The sequence below is a fragment of the Candoia aspera genome, chromosome 7, assembly GCF_035149785.1.
Source record: "Candoia aspera isolate rCanAsp1 chromosome 7, rCanAsp1.hap2, whole genome shotgun sequence".
NCBI lineage: Eukaryota > Metazoa > Chordata > Lepidosauria > Squamata > Boidae > Candoia > Candoia aspera.
In genome coordinates, this window is record NC_086159.1 from 5,531,672 (window position 1) to 5,551,838 (window position 20,167).

Genomic DNA, 20,167 nt, shown 5'->3' on the forward strand with positions numbered 1-20,167 from the left:
TGGAAAAGCAAAACCTGGTTTCACTGGGGTATGATGCACCAAGCATGGTGAGTGTGCAAGAGGGGAAGGTTGGGAGCAGCTTAACCTGGATTTATGAAGATGGGGGATTGTGCGCCTCTCTGTGTGGGCTTTCTTTTGAGCTCCCCAAAGTGTTGTAAAGAAAGAAAAATACGTTGTCGCCTCTCTACCCACTTGGCACGCTATCAGCAAAAGGATTTTCCTCTTTCCACGGCCACTCAGAAATCTGAGGCCGGGCGTGAAACCCAGGTTGCCGCTTTTTGGCCATCAGTAAAAGCTGTTCAACAGCAGGAGAGAGCCGGATCAAGAGGTGGCAGCCTGTCCTCTGCAGGGAGTTGGACCAGATCAGCGTGTCTCAAGCTCAGCAACTTGAAGAGGGGTGGACTTCAACGCCCAGTGCTGGCTGGGGGATTCTGGGACTTGAAGTCCACCCCTCTTCAGGTTGGCTGGGGAATTCAAGCATGCTGGCTGGGGGATTCTGGGAGTTGAAGTCTACCCCTCTTCAGGTTGGTGAGGTTGAGAAACACTCAGCTAGATGATCTCTCAGATCCCTTCCTGTGATGCTGTGAATGTTTGCAGTGGTTAAGAAATGCCCACCGGCTGCTTCTGTCTGAATGATGAAAGCAGCATCGTAGCACATCGCCACAAGATCTGCCTTTTTGGGTTGACCCCGTGATGCCCATAGAAAAGCGGGGGAGGCTTGCACAGTGATACTGCATTGCTGGTTGCCTCACTCAGATACTCACACGTGCACATACTGCAGAAGCTCCTGCTTGAGCATCGAGGCCTGGGGCAGCTGGATAGGTGCTTTCCAGGCAACTCACTACATTTTGTTGCTGGATTGTTCGGAGCCTAGCAATTCTTTGCACCTGGACAGATGTCATTTTGGTTGTCCGTGACTCCTAGCGGGGTCATCTCTGCCTCTCCTGCCAGCCTCGTGCTTTATTGCCTTTATTGTTCTCCCAGCCTTGCGGTCCTCTGCATGCCTAAAATATTATTTGGAGCATTTTCCCTCGGGGGGTCATGTTTTTATCTGTGCTTATTGTTTTAATTGGTTTTGTCGTAGGTTTTAATTGTAGGCTTTATAGTACGCCACCCAGAGCCACTTCGTGGGAGATAGGCAGCCATATAAAACTGACAAATAAATAAGCAAGCTTTGTTAGTGTTTCCAAATAGCTGGGTTGAAATCTGTCGTTTTAGCTGCCAAGGAAGGATGGGCCTTGTTAAGGTGTAGGGAATCTGTGCCGGCTCGGCCGCTGGAAGGCAGGGACACGTTCTTGGTCCCCAACTTTCATGGACCGGTTCCCATATGGATGGGCTCGAGGCCCTGTGGATGGCCGGTCCACAGAGATCAGGACGATGGGTACCGTTCTGCTCCTTAACCGTTTCTGAACACATGTGGATGATAAACATCTGGATAGGACCATCGAGAAAGTCAGGAGCTGAGTTAGCTGGGACAGTTAAAACTTTGGCATCTGCATTTCACTTGGGTTTTTTGATTGATTGATTGATTGATAGTGATTGATTGATTGATTGATAGAGGCAAACCCAGCCCATCTGGTCACTTTGGTCTGCCACCAGGTTTAATATCTTGTGTGAATGCAGGTCATGAGAAAGTCTGTGGCTGGCTTCTCCCAACATACTTAACTTGATTACTGAATGAACCCATTTTTTGGATTCACACGTTACAGTGATCCCTAAACCCACGGGGCTCGCTTCGTAGAACCCTTAAAACTGACCCACGTTGAGCATGCTTGTGAACACAGTTGTGCAAGGTCTCGACCTGATTTGGTTAAGTGAGTTGTCTGAATGCAGCCAGTGGGAACCAGTGAACCACATGGGGTAATTTCTGGGCGATAATCATACACACACACAAACCTTATTCTGTTCTTGAATGGAGTACAGTTTTATGGAAACAGGCTGTCGAAATCCGCCTCAGACTCTAGCAGCTGCATCCACACCACATGCAAAGCTTGGCAAGTTTTAACCATGATTAGTTTCTGGAAATCTTTAAATGTTGTGTGAGCCCCCCCAACCCCACCCGTTTGGTTCCTTCATACTCCCAAATGCAGCCCACTAAATCAAGTTTAAGGATGTGGTGTGAACGCAGCCCATATATCTAGTACTTGTGGATGCAGAGGCTTCCGTGGGATTGAAGTCTTTTGTCGGAACAGCGAAAGCAGCATTGCCCTGCAAGCTCCGCCCCTTTTGTTTGGGTGTCACTGTTGTGCCTGTACAAAAGGGGCGGAGCTTGCACACCGCCATCCCCTTTTCCCACCACACAGACACCTCTTTCGCAATGCTGATGTGCCGTAGGTCAGTTTGTGTGTCTATAACAGTGTCTCTCAACCTTGCTGGCTGAGGAATTCTGGGAGTTGAAGTCCGCACATCTTAAAGTGGCCAAGGTTGAGAGACACTGGTTTATAAGAACAGTCAAGGAACGGGGGCTTATATGAATGGAATCAAAGCAAATCTGAACATGTCAAGTTGGAGAAAAGGGTTGGGGTGCATTTGGGAAAAGAGTGACCTCTTCCCAACCTGAGTCTGTCTCTTGGGGGTTTCCTAGGAGCTGCCGCTGCTTCTCCATCTTCTCCTCCATTCAGCCTGACCGTCCAACCCGTCACCACGCCTTCTCCTTCAGCTGTAGCATCGACCAGCGTTACCTCCGCGAAGCTTGCTGCAACAACGGGGGCGCTGACTAGTCGGAAACCCACAGCCCCACTGATCTCTCCCGCCCCACTTTCTCCAACTTCGTCGGGGCTGTCCAAGACGCTTGCAGCGGGGACCTCTTCCAGCACCCCCACTCCTTTGCCAACGGGGCATGGAGCACCTACTGTCCCCAGCACCCCAGTGGCAGGCAAAACGACCCCACGGGCCCCAATGCCGACTCTGGGGTCGTCTCCCACAAGCAACACCTCTTTGGGGGGGGCTGCTTCAAAAGACCTCACCTCCACCAGCAGTCCGTCCACGTCGAGCCTCCTCCCGACCTCGCCTTCCCCCTCCAGGCCTGTCGGGTCCACAGGTATGTTCCCAGTCTCTGGATTATAATGCCCCTAATCTCTAGCAAAGGACTGGGGAATTTAAGCCGGGGGGGCGTTGGCATAAAGGTCAAGTCTCCTTCCAATGGAATTCAACTCTTGGGGGCTTCACCGACACCCCCGTGTCAATTTTTGGGCAGTGAAACCGAAAGGATTTGTCCCTGTTGCCTTCCTGGTGGTCTCCCATCCCTGAATGAACTAGGTCTGGCTCACTTAGCTTTTCAAATTCAGCCACCGCCAGCCTCACGTTCAAGAAATACTTAAGAATCTCTATTTCCAAGACGGTCAGAAACGTCATCTCTGCCTTGATCTTGCCCATAGACCCATCAGGCAGAGGGGGTGGGGAAGCTTCCCAAGGCAGGCTGTTGCAAACATGCAGCACCGTCAGATGTTTGAAGAGGGAGCATGGGGCACCATTTTTCATTGCTCTCCTAAGAAGACGGCATATGTACCCTCGTTACAAACTTTGTTCCTTATTTGCTAGGTTTCTCCTTGCAGGGATTTATCAAGGTGATTTTTTTCCCCCTTGTGAGATTCCATGCAACGTTCTGTCCAAGGCGAGAAACAAGCCCAAAAAAGATGGAGTTTGAAAATGGGCCAGATCTGTCTTGGGGTTGTGCTGGAAAAAACTCCCTCCCTAAATCCCCCCAATGCATCGGTATGGGGAGGAAGTTGGGCAGTGGCTTGGGATGTTGCTGACCCCCGACCCCCATTGTAAGCCCCCTTCTCCCTCATGGTCATGTGACCTAGAGCTGAGCTCAGACAACCCCCCCGTCCTTTCCAGGGCACACCTGCAGCACAGACCCCACCCTGATTAGACTCACAAACACCAGCGCAGCACAGGACGTCATTATGCAGGAAAAAGCACACTGGCCCTACAGCCAGCTCCAGTAAGGGGCTAGAAAAAATTCCACAAGCCAGATTAGATATTTAGATACGAGCTTGTCTTGATGCACAGACGTTTCTCCCCCTTTTCTTTAAGCAGCGAAAAGCCCAGGGCCACCAGCTGTCCCTACGAGCATTCTTGCCGTGCCTGGAATTGGCAGGGGCTCTACAACCTTGCAAACGGTTGCAACGGCAAAAGAGACAACGAGCAAAGATAAAATATCGGCGTTGACCCCCACGTCGGTGCCAGGGATTTCTAAGACACCCCATAGATCGCTGGCAACCACAGTGCCCAACACTGCAGGGATACCCAGGAGCTCCACCGTTGAGTCCTCGAGTCACAGTGTTCCAGCCCCCCCAGACTTGAAGATTACGCCCTCAACTGCCTCCATGGTGACCTCAGTATCTCCAGAGCATCACGTCACATCTCCTTCCAGCGGGCCAAACCTCACTTCAGTGCAAGCCCAGACTAAGGTAAACAGATGGTTGGGGCACCACCTGGTGAGTCTTCAAAGACAGGTGTGTGCGGACAAGGCACAGAAATGTTGGTCAGTTGCTAACCAGTTTTTACCATTTGCTGCATAAGTGTGGGAGAGAGCTGGCACTTACCTGGCGCAAAAAAAAAAGCGGGGGGCATGACCCAACTTGGTTGAAAATATGTGCATGGAGCTGTGCAGTGTTTTGGTGACTCGGCGCTTTGGATCACGAAACAGGGTTCACGTAGCACTTGTGGGCAACTTGCTCGCGATCCCAGAAAAAGACACAGCTGCTTTAAAGGGTTGCCAATGCGGCAGTGTGGACCCCACCCCCCCAGTCCAAAGCTGCAGAAGTCTAAGGTGGGGTTCGAGAATCAGCTTCATTTAAATAGAAATTTAGTACCTCGCCTCATAATGAGCTGGGGCCGTGATTGGACGAGTTTCCTGGGAGCTGTTCTCTAGAGCTGTGTTTCTCAACCTTGGCGGCTCTCAGATGGGTGGACTTCAGCTCCCAGAATTCCCCAGCCAGCATGGCTGGCTGGGGAATTCTGGGAGTTGAAGTCCAGACATCTTCAAGCTGCCAGGTTGAGAAACACAGCTCTAGAAAGAAGCCTTAATGTAAGGAGGATATTCACTGGAGGACACTTTTCACATCAGGCATCTGCAGACCAGATAACAGGCCTCTGCAGTGCACATAACAGACGGGTGCTGGTCTACCTGTGTCTCCTGTGTGCTGACAAATAGTCCAGCTTGTCTCTTCGGGGGCTCAGAGAGGGACAGTGCAGATTTAGCACAAAGGCAACGGAAACAGAGCGGACAGTAGCGTTTGCAATGTTATCTTTGCCCGGGGGAAAAAAATTGAGGGCCAGGGGGAACGTGTGCGTGAGAGAATTGACGGGAAGGACAAAGCATTTGGTTGTTCCCTTGCATCCCAAAATGGCCCTGGCTCTGTGTGTATACGTTTGTGTGCCTGTGTGAACAGGACAACTGGAATGAAACAATGCATTGAGGAGAATCAGTGGCGAGAATGAAGCTAAGCATTTATTTCTCCTGCCCTCTCTTAACCCTGCATACCCCAACTATTCTGACTTTAAGAAGGAGTGGAAGATAAAAACTATCCATGGCTTTTTGTCATCAGAAGTAGACGCATCCTCACTGCTCAGAGGTAACATATCTGGGATTTTGGAGAAATTATGTAGTAAAAGAGTTTAGAGTTTTTGGAAGTGCCTTCTGGCTCATCTCGTGGCACGCTAATGGCCCTAAAATCAGTTTGATCCCTGGGAATGTTTTACTTACAGGTAGTCCTTGCTTAACGACCACAATTGGGACCAGAATTTGGGTTGCTAAGCAAAGCAGTCATTAAGCGAATCTGACCCAATTTTATGACATTTTTGTGGTGGTTGTTAAGTGAGTCACACAGTTCCCCATTGATTTTGCTTGCCAGAAGCCAGCGGGGAAGGTCAAAAATGACAATCATGTAACCACAGGACACTGCGACGGTCATAAATGCAAACCGGTTGCCAAGCACCCAAATTGTGATCAAGTGACTGCGGGGACACTGCGACGGTCATAAGTGTGAGAACCAGTCATAAGTTGTGTTCTTCAACACCGTTGTAAGTCCAAACCATCACTAAATGAATGGCGTTAAGTGAGGACTATCTGTATATGCCTCTGTGCATAAGTGCAAGAAGGTTATAACTTGTAAGTTGAGCTCTGACAAAATGCTGCGGCTTGCGAGGTTTATTTCTACGATGGCATCTTTTGTTCAGCCTCGGCCCCAAAGCTCTGGCAGAAGAAAAAGTGAAATCAGTGACACTTACCAGGAGCTTGGCGTTCTTTCGGTCCAAAGAGTACCTTCGTTTTTCTTATTGCTCGACAGAGTACACATTCACACCCAGCTGCCTTTTTCTTTCCAGATTGTTTGTGAGAATACGATGCCCCCCCAAAACCACGCGATCATTCTGATCTTAAACGAGTCAAGGCCTTGTGTAAGTATCTCCTAGAAGCCTTTCGGTTGTAGCTGCTCTTCTATAGAAAGCATTTGCACTTATTTCACAAGCACCTGTAAGTGTGCAGCTTACACAATCTCCTACATCAGCATTCTTTTGTAGCCCAGGGACGCATGGTCCTGAGTGTTCAAAGTAATGCGTATACAAAAAGAAGCAATGTCTGCCTTCTCCAGACATCGTCTTTCGTGTGCACCAAGCTTCCGGCCCCCTGACTTTTTAAAATGACAATATAAAGCTGGCAGCCTACCTTGCGCGTTAGCCTGCCGCGATGCTTTGGACCCTACCGAAGCCCTTCTCGATAGGTATGAAAATTCTAGCCATCACAGTGGCTGTTTTGTGGATGCTTCACAGCCACATGCTTCAAAATTCCCAGGGCACCCTTGGCCCAGACAGGTTGGTTCTCCCTGGCCTTAGCTGCACCAACAGCCAATTGCATGACTTCTCAGTGAATTCATGGCAAGAATGAGTTTAAAACCCAAGATGTTCAGCCTCCAACTCACCCTTCAGGGCCAACTTGCATTTTCCATGGGGGTCCTGCAGCGGGAATTCTGAATTTTCATTCTCTGATTCAGATTGGGGACCCAATGCTGGATTCACACAATGTGCTGTGCCCTAAACTCCGTTTAACAAAACCCAGTTGCTGGCTTCAGTTAACATGCCATGCCCAAAGATGAGGGCTTAACGCAATGATGGCCTGCCTCATGCATCATGCCAAGAGAATACTGGAGCTGGGTTCCCACCACACACTGAACCCTAAGCTACCTAACCGCACTTTAGCTAGTCCAGCGTGCTGTGTGAACTCTGCAAGAGTTTGCCTTTCCTCCAGACTTAACCGTCTTGCACAATGATTCTCCACTACAGAGGAGTTGGCTCCCAAATTGCTCTAACTGCAGAGGGAGAGGGTTGCAGATTTGGGGGTGCAGCATGGGAAGGAAAGGTTCGTTGCCAGTATTCAGTGGCTACAGAGATTTCTCCTTTCTGGGGCAGATGGGAAGGCGGGGGGCACAAAGCTCCCACTTTCTCTCCAGCTTCCAATAAAAGAGCTTCACCGTAGCTCAGGATTGACCGGTGGAGTCCTTGGTGCTCTCTGAGCTGGGTCGTTGGCTTGCCGATGTTTCGTGACCCGACTAGGTAACATCGTCAGTGCGACGGTGGGTGGGGTTTGCCACTCATGCTGTTGACGTAACTTGGCTGGGTCGTGAAACATCTGCAGGCCAACGACCCAGCTCAGAGAGCACCAAGAGGTCCACAGCGTGCCTTCCTCCTGCAAGAGAGGGCAGGTGCCCAGCGGGGAAGAGGGGCAGTGTTTCTGTAGTTGCTCCCTCCCCCAACTCCAAGGCTGTAGAGGCTCTTTCTGCAGGCCCACCCAATCAGCTCAGGATTTAATCAAGGGCTTTTTGCAAGCTATTGAGGCCAGGCTCCAAAAATGGGACATTCTTTCCCAGCCTGGCCCGTTGGGTTTCTGCTGTCGTTCTCTGCCCTTCCGCCCAGTTTTTCTCAGCTCCATTATCTTCCCCCACCTTGGCCTTCCCTGCCTCGATCTTCTGTCACTCCCATTTAATGTCCAATATAGAACCAGAAGGAACTGGAAGGAACCAGAAGTCACAGTCTCCTGGTTTCTAGCCTGGTGCTTTAACTACTGGTAAAAGGTCCCCTGTGCAAGCACCGAGTCATTTCTGACCCTTTGGGGGGAGAGTCCAACATTGTTGCTTGCATCTTCCTCTGCAGAAAACCCTGGTCCTGGAACACATTTTCCCCTCAAGCAATATTTGGCTGAGAGCCAGTCTGGCGTATAGTAGTAGTTAAAGCAGAGCCTCGTGTGGCGCAGGGTGGGAGGCGGCAGCATTGCAACTGAAACTCTCCCCGCGACCCGAGTTTGATCCCAGCGGAAGCTGGATTCTCTCTCGGGTAGCCGGCTCAGGTCGACTCAGCCTTCCATCCTTCCGAGGTCGGTGAAATGAGCACCCAGCTTGCTGGGGAAGGCGATGACTGGGGAAGGCAGTGGCAAACCACCCCACTCTATAATCTGCCAAGAAAACGTCGCGAAAAAAAGCAGCGTCCCCCCAAAGGGTCAGACATGACTCGGTGCTTGCAGAGGGGACCTTTTGCCAGTAGTTAAAGCACCAGGCTAGAAACCAGGAGACCGTGACTTCTGGTTCCTTCTGGTTCTATATTGGACATGAAGCGACTGGTGACTTTGGGCTAGTCCCTCTCTCTCAGTTCTGGGAAGAAGAAGGAGGAGGAGAAGGAGAAGGAGAAGGAGGAGAAGGAGAAGGAGAAGGAGAAGAAGGAGGAGGAGGAGAAGGAGAAGGAGGAGAAGGAGAAGGAGAAGAAGGAGGAGGAGGAGGAGGAGGCGAGGGCAATCTAATTCTGAAAATGCTGCCAAACAGACTGCAGGGACAGGTCTCCCTCCCTCCCTCCCTTCCTGTGAAAGTAGGACCTATTGGACATTTCATTTCCAAATCGGTCCTAAAGCGAGAACCTACACAACCCTGGTTTGACTTGTAGCCCGACGGGGTGAAAAGGGCAGAAAATCTTTTTTCTGTGCCTCTTTCCACCCATCCCTTACTATCTCCAAGGGTTTGGTCCCTGCTTTGTTGATTCAAGTGCTATTACCTCATTCCGCAGAGGGATGTGAGTGTTGGATTCCCACCAGTGTGGGAATGAGATTAGTTTAAGTCATCGGAGCTTGTTAAGCCTGGACAAATAATGGGAAATACTTCAAAGGCTCCAGAGGGAGTAAGGGGAGAGTGAGGGCAGATAGAAACGGCTAGTCATGGAGTAAAATGGGCTCGTCCAGGTGAGCCAAGAACTGCCAGGAAGTTGCCACATCTGGATAGGAACTTCTGGGAAGGATTGAAAAGGTGCAGCACAGGTGTTTTCATCTCCCTGTAATGGGAGGGGTAGATACTCTGTTGTTCAGGAAAAACCTTCATGTCAGGAGGAAGAGACACCTCTGAACATGCACAGAGTGCTTTCCATTGCAAATCAGCCCTCCCTGGCGAGATCCCACAACCCATCCCTTGCCAGGCCCAGCACCACCTCTCCATATATAACCCAGCTTTGCTCCTTCAAGCGCAATTATTGCTGGAAAATCTGTGGTTGGCTATGGAGGAGCAGCGTTGGTTGTGAGAAAGGGGCAGGTTGTGATTGAGATGGGTAGGGTGTCTGTGGTTCTCAGAAGCAGCTCTGTCTCCTTTTTCCTCCACTCTCTCTCTCTCACACGCACACACCGAAATCCGTCTTAATTCCATCACCACATACCCTTTCTGGTCCAAAGCCTGCTGCATTCTTTCAGTGCTTCCAGCACCTCCAGACCAAATATTTAGACAGGGCAGCAAGGGGTCATGGCAGAGGGACCCCACCCCATGTACAGAGGGAAAGGAGCGGGGCAGAGACCTACCGACCCCCTCTCTCCTCAGGAAGAAGGTCAGCGGTGTTACAGGGACAGATATGTAAGGGTGGAGAACCTCGAATGTGGGGGACTGCAGAGCTGAACTGCTTCAGTCCCTTTTTAAAAATACTGTCCTGTCGTTTGGAGAGTTAATAGAAAACCGTAATGTGGTTCTGGTAGACAGTAGCGAGGGAATGGCGTCCTTCGGGTTGGACTTCAGCCTACCGTTTGTCGGCTGTTTGGGAACGGTCCATCTTCTCCATCCTAACATCCTCCAGAAGTGTTGAATTACATCTCCCAGCATTCTCAGCCCATGGTGGCTGGGGATAAAGGCTGTTTAATCTCACATTTTGGGAAAGTATCCATAAGAGAAAATTATGTTGATCCCTCTCTGGGATATAGAGAGAAAATACCAAGGGAACATGTGCAAGGCAATTCACACCATACACTTAGCTTAATTCACTAGTTAACCTATTTTCTGGATTCACAAAATACATTGAGCCTGGATCTAACCAAACAAGTTGGGTTTGCACAACACCCTAAGATGTATCCACCTAATTAAGGTTAAAACCAGGACCTGTACGTTGTTCAAAAGCCACTGAAGGGTCTTGACCTGGCCTAGTTCAGTGTGTTGTATGAATGAAAGCAACAAGTCATCGAAAGGTTTGGGGAAAGGTGGTGTTACTTCTTTACTGGATATGGATACCGTCCTTCAGCAAAGCACTGGGAGCAGATAGCAAGGTGAAAAATAGGAAGTGTCTGCTGGATAGGTCAGAGAACTCAAGATGGTGGCTGCCTTGCCCTTTTTGTGGTGGGTCACACAATGCATGTAAAAAAAGGGGCAGGTTGTAGCCAGTATTGTGACCTTTTCGACACCCCCCCAAAAGCTCCTGGTGAAATATATTAAATAATAGCCATGAGATAAGGAAAAATCAAAGCTCTGAAAGACTAGAAAATGCTCAAAATGGACGTGGCAGTTGTGGAATCTCATCTATTACAACATCCCCATTTTGAGGTGGGGCAGGCCAAGAAACAGATACCACGAGGCTTTCAGGAACACTGCTTTATTGTTGTAGGGTATAATACACTGTTTCTCAAGCTTGGCAGCTTGAAGATGGGTGGACTTCAACTCCCAGAATTCTGGGAGGTTGGCTGGGGAATTCTGGGAGTTGAAGTCCACCCATCTTCAAGCTGCCAAGCTTGAGAAACACTGGTATAATAACAGAAACTGGAAAGGGTGGTAGAGGTTCCCTTTGCCTTCTCTTGTGCCAAACAGAATCAAGGTGGGGTTTGTCTGAATTTCTTTCTCACATTTTCCCTGGAAATTATGGGCATTGCAGCCCCCCCAGCTTTTCTGAAACTTGCAAAACCTGGGAAGACTGCCACTAGAAGAATAGAAAACAGGGTCTTGTTTATGGTGACCTGGGGGCATGCCTTCAGTGGGGCAAGGTTGCCTCAGTTCCTCCCTTGTTCTGTGAAAATATCCTTGGGAGAGGTCATTCTCGTAATTTTCCAAACTAAAGAACGGTGGGGACACGAGCCAAGCTTACGCTGACTCATGATTTTTCAAGGAGATGACTTCTGAGCTCCACTTTATCTCCTGGATCAGACAAACAGCAGAGTCGAGCGCTCCACCAAGTATCAGGAAGGTCATGGTTTGCAAGTTTTTGATTCTGGGTGACTCTTCTTGTGGGACTATCACTCCCAGGCCCTACAACCCGTGTTTTTCTTCCTACAGAACAGCATGGAGGGAAGTTCACTGAAAGAGGCTCTTAAGGAGATGCTCTGCAGAGCGGTGAAGCCCAACTTCAACCAGAGCCGGGATGAGTGTACGGTGTGGCTGGCCTCCGATAAAGAGGATCCCAAGAAACTAGCTGTTGTCCGGGTATCTGTGCAAAGTAGGTGTCGTTGCTCCCAAGTAAGACTTAGACAAAAGCTGAGAGTCTTTAGATCGGTCCTCGCTTGCCTCCCTGTGGCAAGAGGCATGCTGGAAATGCATGCATCAAACGCAGTTGTCTGCATCAGCCTTGCCTATCTGGGTTTTTCATCTTGGATTCTCAGAGCCCATGCTTGATAACCCTTGTCTAGGCTTGGAGTCAAAGCAGGTTCAGACTTGGTTAGTGCTTGGATGGAGGCCACAGGAGGTCCCCAAGTTGAAGGTTAGCAGAGAAATAAAAAAAACATTCCAGAGGAAAGTAATGGCCAACTCTTTCCATATTGTTGCCAGGAAGACTCCATGGATGTGTCCACCAGATCACCAAGAGTTGAGCTCAACTTGAAGGAAGCTTTATCTTGCTCTTCTCCCAGTTCAGTCCTCCTCCTCCTCGCTGGGGATGGAGTGTCCTGAGCCTCTTGGTTAGCTAGACCTTAGCTGAGTTAGGCTAACATCCTTACCCAGGTCAAGTAAAGACATACCAGATGTCTTCACACAATTTGCAAAGCTTGATGACTGTTAAGCTTGGTTGGTTGTGATGTATGAACCCAATTTGATTAGCCAATTACTCAACTTATTGTGCAGGCCTAGAAAAATGGGCTAATTCAGTAACCAGGTTAAATGGGTGGCCACGACACATGTTTCAGTCCTGTGGCCAGAACAGAAAGGAAAAATGAGAAATCGATATGGGAAAACTTCCAGAGGCTTAAATCATTTATTTTACTGCAGAGAGGTTTTTTTTTTCTTTTTGCACAGAAATGATGAAAACCTGTTACTTTCAAATAACTTCTGGTGCCAATTTCAGCAGTAGGATCCAGGGTGTTTTGCACAGAAAAGAAATTGAGGAGGACTCTTGCCGTTCACACAGGCATCAGCATCCTCCCCTTCTCATAGCCCTCCTGGGAACCAGCCCCCATCAAGAAATAATATTATTCTAACACGGCTTAACAAAAGTGACATAATTTGTTCCCTGATGTGCCTCTCAGCCATCAAGTAGCGGTGATGAGATAATGCAAAGAAACTGCACTCTTCATCTCCACCACGCTAACATTTACAGTTGGGACACTGAGACTTGGAATAAAACATTGCTGTCTGGAGTTCCCCTATTCCAGCTGCTTTCTAGTCTGGCATCCCCATTTCTAGAATACCCCATTTCCTTTGATCACATACCTAGCCCTTTTTTCCCCCAATTCCCCCCTTCTCTACCACAAACATTCATTCTTCTGTAGCTACTGATAACGTGGTATTTGTGGGGCCCTCGGTGTTCTCTGAGCTTGGTTGTTGGCTTGCAGACGTTTCATTACCCGACTAGGCAACATCATCAGTGCACAACCAAGCTCAGAGAGCACCAAGGACTCCACAGTTCAACCCTGAGCTACATGTATTCTCTTCTATTGGAATGTGGTGTTTATTTGGAAGGGAGACAGAAGCTGGTTAATTTAGCTTTTTTTTTTTTTTTTTTGCAAATGGCAGATTTCCTCAAATGCCTCCCTGTTTTATATCCTGATGGCCTATTGGATTGATTTTGTTGTTGTTGCTGTTGCTATTGCTGTTAAAGAAGGAAATAATTGGGGGAATCCCACTGGTAGGTGGTGCAAAAGCTGGAGGAACATTTTTCCTGCAAAGACCACGTGGTCAAGATTTTGCCCCATTAGAGTTAGGAAAAGACCTTTCCAGGAGCTAAGAAGCCAACCTGGGTTTTGAGATGGGTGCTGGGACCAAAGTCTGAAGGGAGGCTCGATCAGGACAGAAAAGTCTAACTGGATGTGGGATTATTCAAACGAAATCTGAATTAAAATGATTTGCTTGGAATCATTTTTTTCCATCACGTTATAATTCAGTATCAGCTTTTTCACACTCAAGATTTGGAGGTGGGAACTTTGAAGGCATTCAGTTAAAATGAAAAAGGGGTAAAGTTACTCAGCTTCCTTTTTTGCATCACCTTAAAATAGTCTTTGGAAACTTTTCATAGGCACTGTTTTCTCTTCCAAGCCTACTTTTCCCATTCATCCACACATCCTCCATTTATTTATTTTTCTTAGCAAACTCTGTGGATGAGGAACTATCTGAAGCTCTGGCTAAACAGAAGACAGAATTGGAGAAGGTAAGCAGGAAGAAGTTCTGGATAGCATCTGGTCCCATGGGTTTCAACCAGGGCATGTTGTCCTCCAGAGATGTTGCAGAAATACAAATCCTGGTGGCCTTCTTTGTTGGACAGACCTGCTGGGAATTGAAGTTGAAGAACATCAGAAGGTCATAAGTGGTTCACACCAATTTAAGTCATGCCTGGAACACAGGAGAGTCACCTTTTTCACAACCTCAGTTACACTTAGGTGGAGGTGTTTCTGCCCTGGTTGGAAGAGGGCCACTCAGAATTCAATCTCAGGTCAGAAATCATGACATATGTTGACATTTTGACATCCTCATGACTTGTTACAAACACTGTTGCTGAGTATTGGGTTGAGTGAGCCTCTTGCTGAGCAACGGTTATCTTCCCAAAAATTTTTTTTGAGCATTAATAATTCAGGATGGAATTCTGTTTAATAAATATGGGGAAATGTACTATTCTCTTCTTCTAGTTATTTTAACTCTAATGTCAATCTTCTCAAAGCTTGGGTCCTCCAGATGTGCTGGGCTACAGTTCTCATCATTTTCCACTTGGTGTTAGAGATTATGGGAATTGTGGTCCTTTACTTTTGATGAGTTCCAAGTTTGGGAAGGCTTAACAACAGGTACTTCCCATGTGAAACCAGCAACTTCTTTAATGAGATACCAGGTCTCCATCCCATGTTCTCAGCAGTCAGAAAAGTGGGGAGACTCCAGATGGCTTTTTGGATTCCCAGTACAACTGCTACTGAAACCATGACACGGCTTCCCACGAAGGGAAGGTTCCCCCCCCCCCCAGTTCTGAATTAGTGGATGGTGTTAACATGTATGCTAAACCAAAAAGCTTAAGGAAGGAGTGTCCATGTGCCCTCTGGTAGGTGGAGATGGGCAGTGACAAATTTGATAAATAAATAAATAAACAAGCAAATAAATAAATAAATAAATAAAAATTCCCTTTGCCCTGCCCTGCATTTCAATCAAATTTTGAGGCTTGCCACATCAGTTGTGATGGGAACGGTGATGCCAGATGATGGCAGACATTTCCCATTGGGTTGACAGGGTAAGCCTCAAACCTTGGTTCAGTGCAATGCCCACCAGCAGAAAATTGCTCCAGCCCACTATGTTGTGTGAACCGGTATGCCTGTTTACAAGGAAAGCCCTCTTTTGAAATTCAGAGAGAATCCAAGAGGGAGCTCCCTTTTGCCTGAAGCCAACCATTCACCAGATCCTCTTCCAACAGCTTGGAGTTAACAACATCACCCGTGGTGGCCAACCCCTGGACACTGAGCCCACGGACCATCTCAGCCTCCCTCTGATTATCACCATCATCTGCATGGCAGCTTCTCTGCTCCTTGTAGCGGCCATCTATGGCTGCTGTCACCAACGTATTTCTCAGAGGAAGGACCAGGTAAGTGAACTTGTTCTGAAAATGTGGAACAGAAGGTCCTTCTTGAGAGCAGCTAACCTCTCTCAGCTTGACCAGGACTGTTCCATTTTTGTACTCCTGATGCATCCTGGCAGGTTTGCAAAAAGTTCTGAGGAAGATTGGCTGCAGAACCAGAATGGGAGCGACCTTTGAAATGACTAGGCCTGCATGTTCTTGCCATCTGCGAAGTCCCAGTTTAGCTGCCTGCACAACTGGACTGACTTTTGAAGTCATCCCTAAATTCGTGCTCCTCAGCTTTGCCTGCTCCGACTTGCATATTGTGAGCATTGTCCTGGTTTAATTGCTTGAGAAGAAGCCAATGTGCCACAACCAGGGTTTCTGCTCATGGAGGTCAGGAAGCCTGATCCCATTCCTCATATATTACTTTATAGGCCTAAATACAAGTGTAAATCTGGAATCTCGGTGGGGCTGGATTTTTGAAGGACTCTCTACCTCCATGGGAGGTTTTGCCCCAGTTAATGTCCTAGAACATCACTTGAACATTTTGATTGGTAGCCCTCCATGCCAGAGCACGTCATTTGAGTTGGCAGCCATATCAGTATCTTAAATAAATACATATTTTAAGAAAATATGTGAAATCCACCCCAAAGGACACCACCCATTTTGTGGCAGCCCCTCCCAACATTTCTACGCCCAGCAAGATTTTTTTAATGGATTTTTTTTTGTTTTTGTTTCGTTAGCTTGAGCAGATGGCAGCCTCTAGCTGACTTTGGCTGGGCTTGGCAGCTCTATAGCAGTGTTCTTCAACCCTGGCAACTTCAAAATTTGTGGACTTCATGCTGGCTGGGGAATTCTGGGAGTTGAAGTCCACACATCATCAAGTTGTCAAGGTTGATAAACACTGCTGTACAGGTTCAGATCCAGTTGGTACTTGGTTGGGACACCACTGGGCTATCTCAGAAATGTCAGCAAAACTGGGAATGTGCAAAAGGATCCTGGGGAGAAAGCAGTGACAAACCACGACTGTGCTGTTGCTGAGAAAATAACAGATGTGCTGATGTCCTCCTCAGGAGTTGAGTCTGGCTCAGAAGAATCCCGACTTTTCTGTTTAGTGATGTTCCCAGAGATAGATTTTGTTTGTTCACAGCATTTGCTGGAGGCTCTTGTGGCATCAAGATTAAAGCTCCAATCCTATGCAGACCCAATCCTTGTTTGCTTGTCCAATCCTATGCTTGTTCAGAAGTAAGCACCCTTGAGTTCTATGGAGATTCTGTGAACACCATTGAGTTCTATGGAGGGCCCGGTGACTTTCTTGCTGGAATTCCCAGCTAGGACATTTGCCACATAGGTTTGGTAGTAGTACTTTGCTTTTGAACACCAGGCCGGCTGGGAATCTTGGGCATTACAGTCCCAACAGATGTATAGACATCAAGCTTGACCTGAAGGAGTCTTGATTTCAGTCTTTCAGGTGGAGTTTTGTGTTTCACTTCATCATTAAAAGCTGCCCTAAAGGGCTGATCAATTTGATGGGTGAGAAATGAATCAACTTAATCACCTGCCTGGGCCAGAAACAAAGACTGTGGAAATAAAAGGAATTGAGTCCAAGAGGGTGCAAAGTTGTACAGAAGGTGGGGTGGGTGAGTTGACTACATGAAGATGAAACTGGAATAGACAAATGCAAAAGATAATACCAATGATGAAATGCTTACTGTTTTTAAAACTCTCTCTCTTTGCTCAAAAGACCATTCCTTGAAGACTGATGTAAACTCAAAGTAGCCTTCTCCAGTGTGTTGGCATCCAGGTGTTAGGGACACCCCTTCCCAGAATTCTCAACCAGCATGGGAGTTGTAGTCTCAGCATACCTGCAGGGCAGACCCTGGGAACATCTGCCCAAACCCTAGCAGTTTCCAGCTGCTGCTGCTGACATCCAGAAGAGGGCAGGATTTGCTCATAATTCAGAGAGAGTTTCTAGCTGAATTCTGAAGCAACAGGGAAGCTGATTTTTCAGCCGACCTCTACAAGCTTTAAAAAACAAACCTAAAAATCATCCCCTTGTCCAAGCTCGGGACAAAGTGAGCTATTTTCCAAACTGAATTATTTATCATCATCAACATCATCATCATCATTGTTATTAATATGCCGCCCAACCCCCCAGCGCTGACTGCAGTCAGGAAATCAGAAGACGCTTAATCCTTGGGAGAAGAGCAATGACCAATCTCGATAAAATAGTTAAGAGCAGAGACATCACACTGACAACAAAGGCCCACATAGTTAAAGCAATGGTGTTCCCCGTAGTGACATATGGCTGCGAGAGCTGGACCATAAGGAAGGCTGAGCGAAGGAAGATCGATGCTTTTGAACTGTGGTGTTGGAGGAAAATTCTGAGAGTGCCTTGGACTGCAAGAAGATCAAACCAGTCCATCCTCCAGGAAATAAAGCCAGACTGCTCACTGGAGGGAATGATATTAAAGGCAAAACTGAAATACTTTGGCCACATAATGAGAAGACAGGACACCCTGGAGAAGGTGCTGATGCTGGGGAAAGTGGAAGGCAAAAGGAAGAGGGGCCGACCAAGGGCAAGGTGGATGGATGATATTCTAGAGGTGACGGATTCATCCCTGGGGGAGCTGGGGGTGTTGACGACCGACAGGAAGCTCTGGCGTGGGCTGGTCCATGAAGTCACGAAGAGTCAGAAGCGACTGAACGAATAAACAACAACAACCCCCCAGCAAATCCAGCCAGTTTACAAATCGTTAAAAGTTCTTTAAAAACAAGAAAACAACACAAAACAAAAAGGAGCAGAAATAGCAAAGATAACACACCCAGATGGGAACAAAGAAAAAGAAGAAAAGGGGGCTTCAGACACACCCGCCAAAGGCCTGAGTGGAAAGCCGGGTCTCTGGGATCCTTCGAAACACCAGAAGTCTCTCGGCCCCTTTCCAGATTCACATTAAAAGGCATAATAAGCACTTGTGAGCTTCCCTGAGCTTCCTCAGATGTCTAGAGGGGCTGCGGAGAGGAGGACATTGGTTTAGCCCCTCCAGGCATCTGAGGAAGTGATCTGTAGCTCACAAAAGCACATGCCTTTTTTTTTTTTCTGAAATTCTTGCCAGTTGCTGCCTAATTTAGAATTTGCAGGAGGGAGAACAAACAGCACCCTGTTTTGTTTGTATTGTCCTCCTCAATTATTGTACTTACAGCACAGGGGTCCTTCCTGAATTGCCACTGACAGCCCAAGTGGCTGGGATGGCAGCCGGGACAGTCTCTGGAATTCGACTCATAAAGGGGTTGCTTTTGGGGTGCCGTTTGATAGCCCCCCAACCTCTCTCCTCCCTTCACCCCCAGAGTTGTTCAGTGTAGGCATCAGCATGGGAAGATAGATATTAATGGGGATTCAGCATCTAGCAGGCATTGGTACGACAAAAGAGGAAAGATGTTATAATTTGTGACAATAATCAGGAAGGTACCTAGCTTATCTAAGCAGCCTCTCTTCCAGATGTTAATAAAACAATTGCAGGTCAATCACAGGACACCTTTTAATCAAATATATTACAGGTACTCCTCGACTTACAGCCATTTGTTTAGCGACTGTTCAAAGTTATGACGGTGCTGAAAAAAGTGACTTGTGACCAGTCCTCGCACTTAAAATCATCACAGCAACCCCGCTGTCATGTGATCAGAATTCAGGCACTTGGCAGCATCCCAGGGTCACGTGGTTGCCATTGACAACCTTCCCAGCTGGCTTCTGACAAGCAGAATCAGTGGGGAACCATGTGATTCACTTAACAACCACCGCAAAAAACCAGGGGCGATCATGTGATGCCTCGGTTAACAGCCGCACCGCTTAATGACAAATTTTCCGGTCCCTATTGTCGTAAGTCGAGGACTACCTGTCGTCTGGAAAGGGACTATGAGGCTCCTTCTGATTTTGGGCTGCCATGAACTAACTCAGTTCTCCTCCTGCAATGTCTTCCAATTCGTAATTGCTCTTGCGTGGGACTGTCCACATACGGAGCGTGGTTTGAGATCCAGCGGAGTGTGGGAGCAAGACCCGGCATTTCAGTGTGGTGGCTTCAGCCCTTGTTGGGGTTCCTGACATACCCCTCCTTTCCCTCTTTACAGCAGCGCCTGACGGAAGAGCTTCACACCATCGAGAATGGCTATCACGATAACCCCACCTTGGATGTTATGGAGACCTTATCTGAGATGCAGGAAAAAAAGGTCAACTTGAACGGGGAGCTCGGAGACAGCTGGATCGTCCCCATGGACAGCCTCACGAAGGACGATCTGGATGAGGAAGAAGACACACATTTATAAGTTGTTTTTTTTTCAAAAAAAAAAAAAGGGGTGGGGGGTGGGGAGGAGGAGATGTGAGGATAAGAAAAGATGGAACTTCATGCTAGTGACTCCCCCCCACCCCCAAAGATGGAAAACAAATCTTGCCACAAGTGCCAATGCGGGAAGGACGTGCTGTAATGGCATGATACAAAGGTTTAACGGCAGAAGTCTGCCAGATTTTTGTGAATTTTTATTATTAATGTTATTTTTAAATCCACTGGCTTTCTGAGCAAAGTTATATGTATGTGTACCAATTTTTAAGGACAGTGCCTCCTATTTAAGCATGGCTTAAGGTCAGAGAGAGACTTCAGTAGCAGGCAATCTGGAGAAATATCAGAGGTTGTCCTGGATACGGAGAGCAAAACAGGGTGCCGTCGTTGGAAGCATTCTTTCTGATACGTTTTAGCAGGAAGCAAGTCTCTAGTCCTCATGACGACGGAATGAGCTGGGTGCGGACAGGTTAAATCTGAGAAGATGGAATTAGAGCAGGATTTCTGGGGGAGGGAGGGGGAAAATGGTATTTTTCTCTGGTATGGCTAGCTGAAGTGGCATACTTTCTGCAGCGACACAATCATATATGCAG

General features: G+C 47.8%; 1 protein-coding gene across 1 annotated transcript in view; it reads left to right on the forward strand.

The window, feature by feature from the left end:
- The window catches only part of PODXL (podocalyxin like), a 52,007-nt gene extending 32,189 nt beyond the window's left edge, over window positions 1-19,818 (forward strand). The window contains exons 2-8 of the mRNA XM_063308753.1: window positions 2,585-3,040; window positions 4,042-4,415; window positions 6,334-6,405; window positions 11,559-11,718; window positions 13,796-13,857; window positions 15,100-15,267; window positions 19,369-19,818. Of these exons, the coding sequence (XP_063164823.1) occupies window positions 2,585-3,040; window positions 4,042-4,415; window positions 6,334-6,405; window positions 11,559-11,718; window positions 13,796-13,857; window positions 15,100-15,267; window positions 19,369-19,563 (1,487 nt within the window). The 3' untranslated portion in view covers window positions 19,564-19,818. The remainder of the gene's footprint in view (window positions 1-2,584; window positions 3,041-4,041; window positions 4,416-6,333; window positions 6,406-11,558; window positions 11,719-13,795; window positions 13,858-15,099; window positions 15,268-19,368) is intronic.
- Window positions 19,819-20,167: the final 349 nt, after the last annotated feature.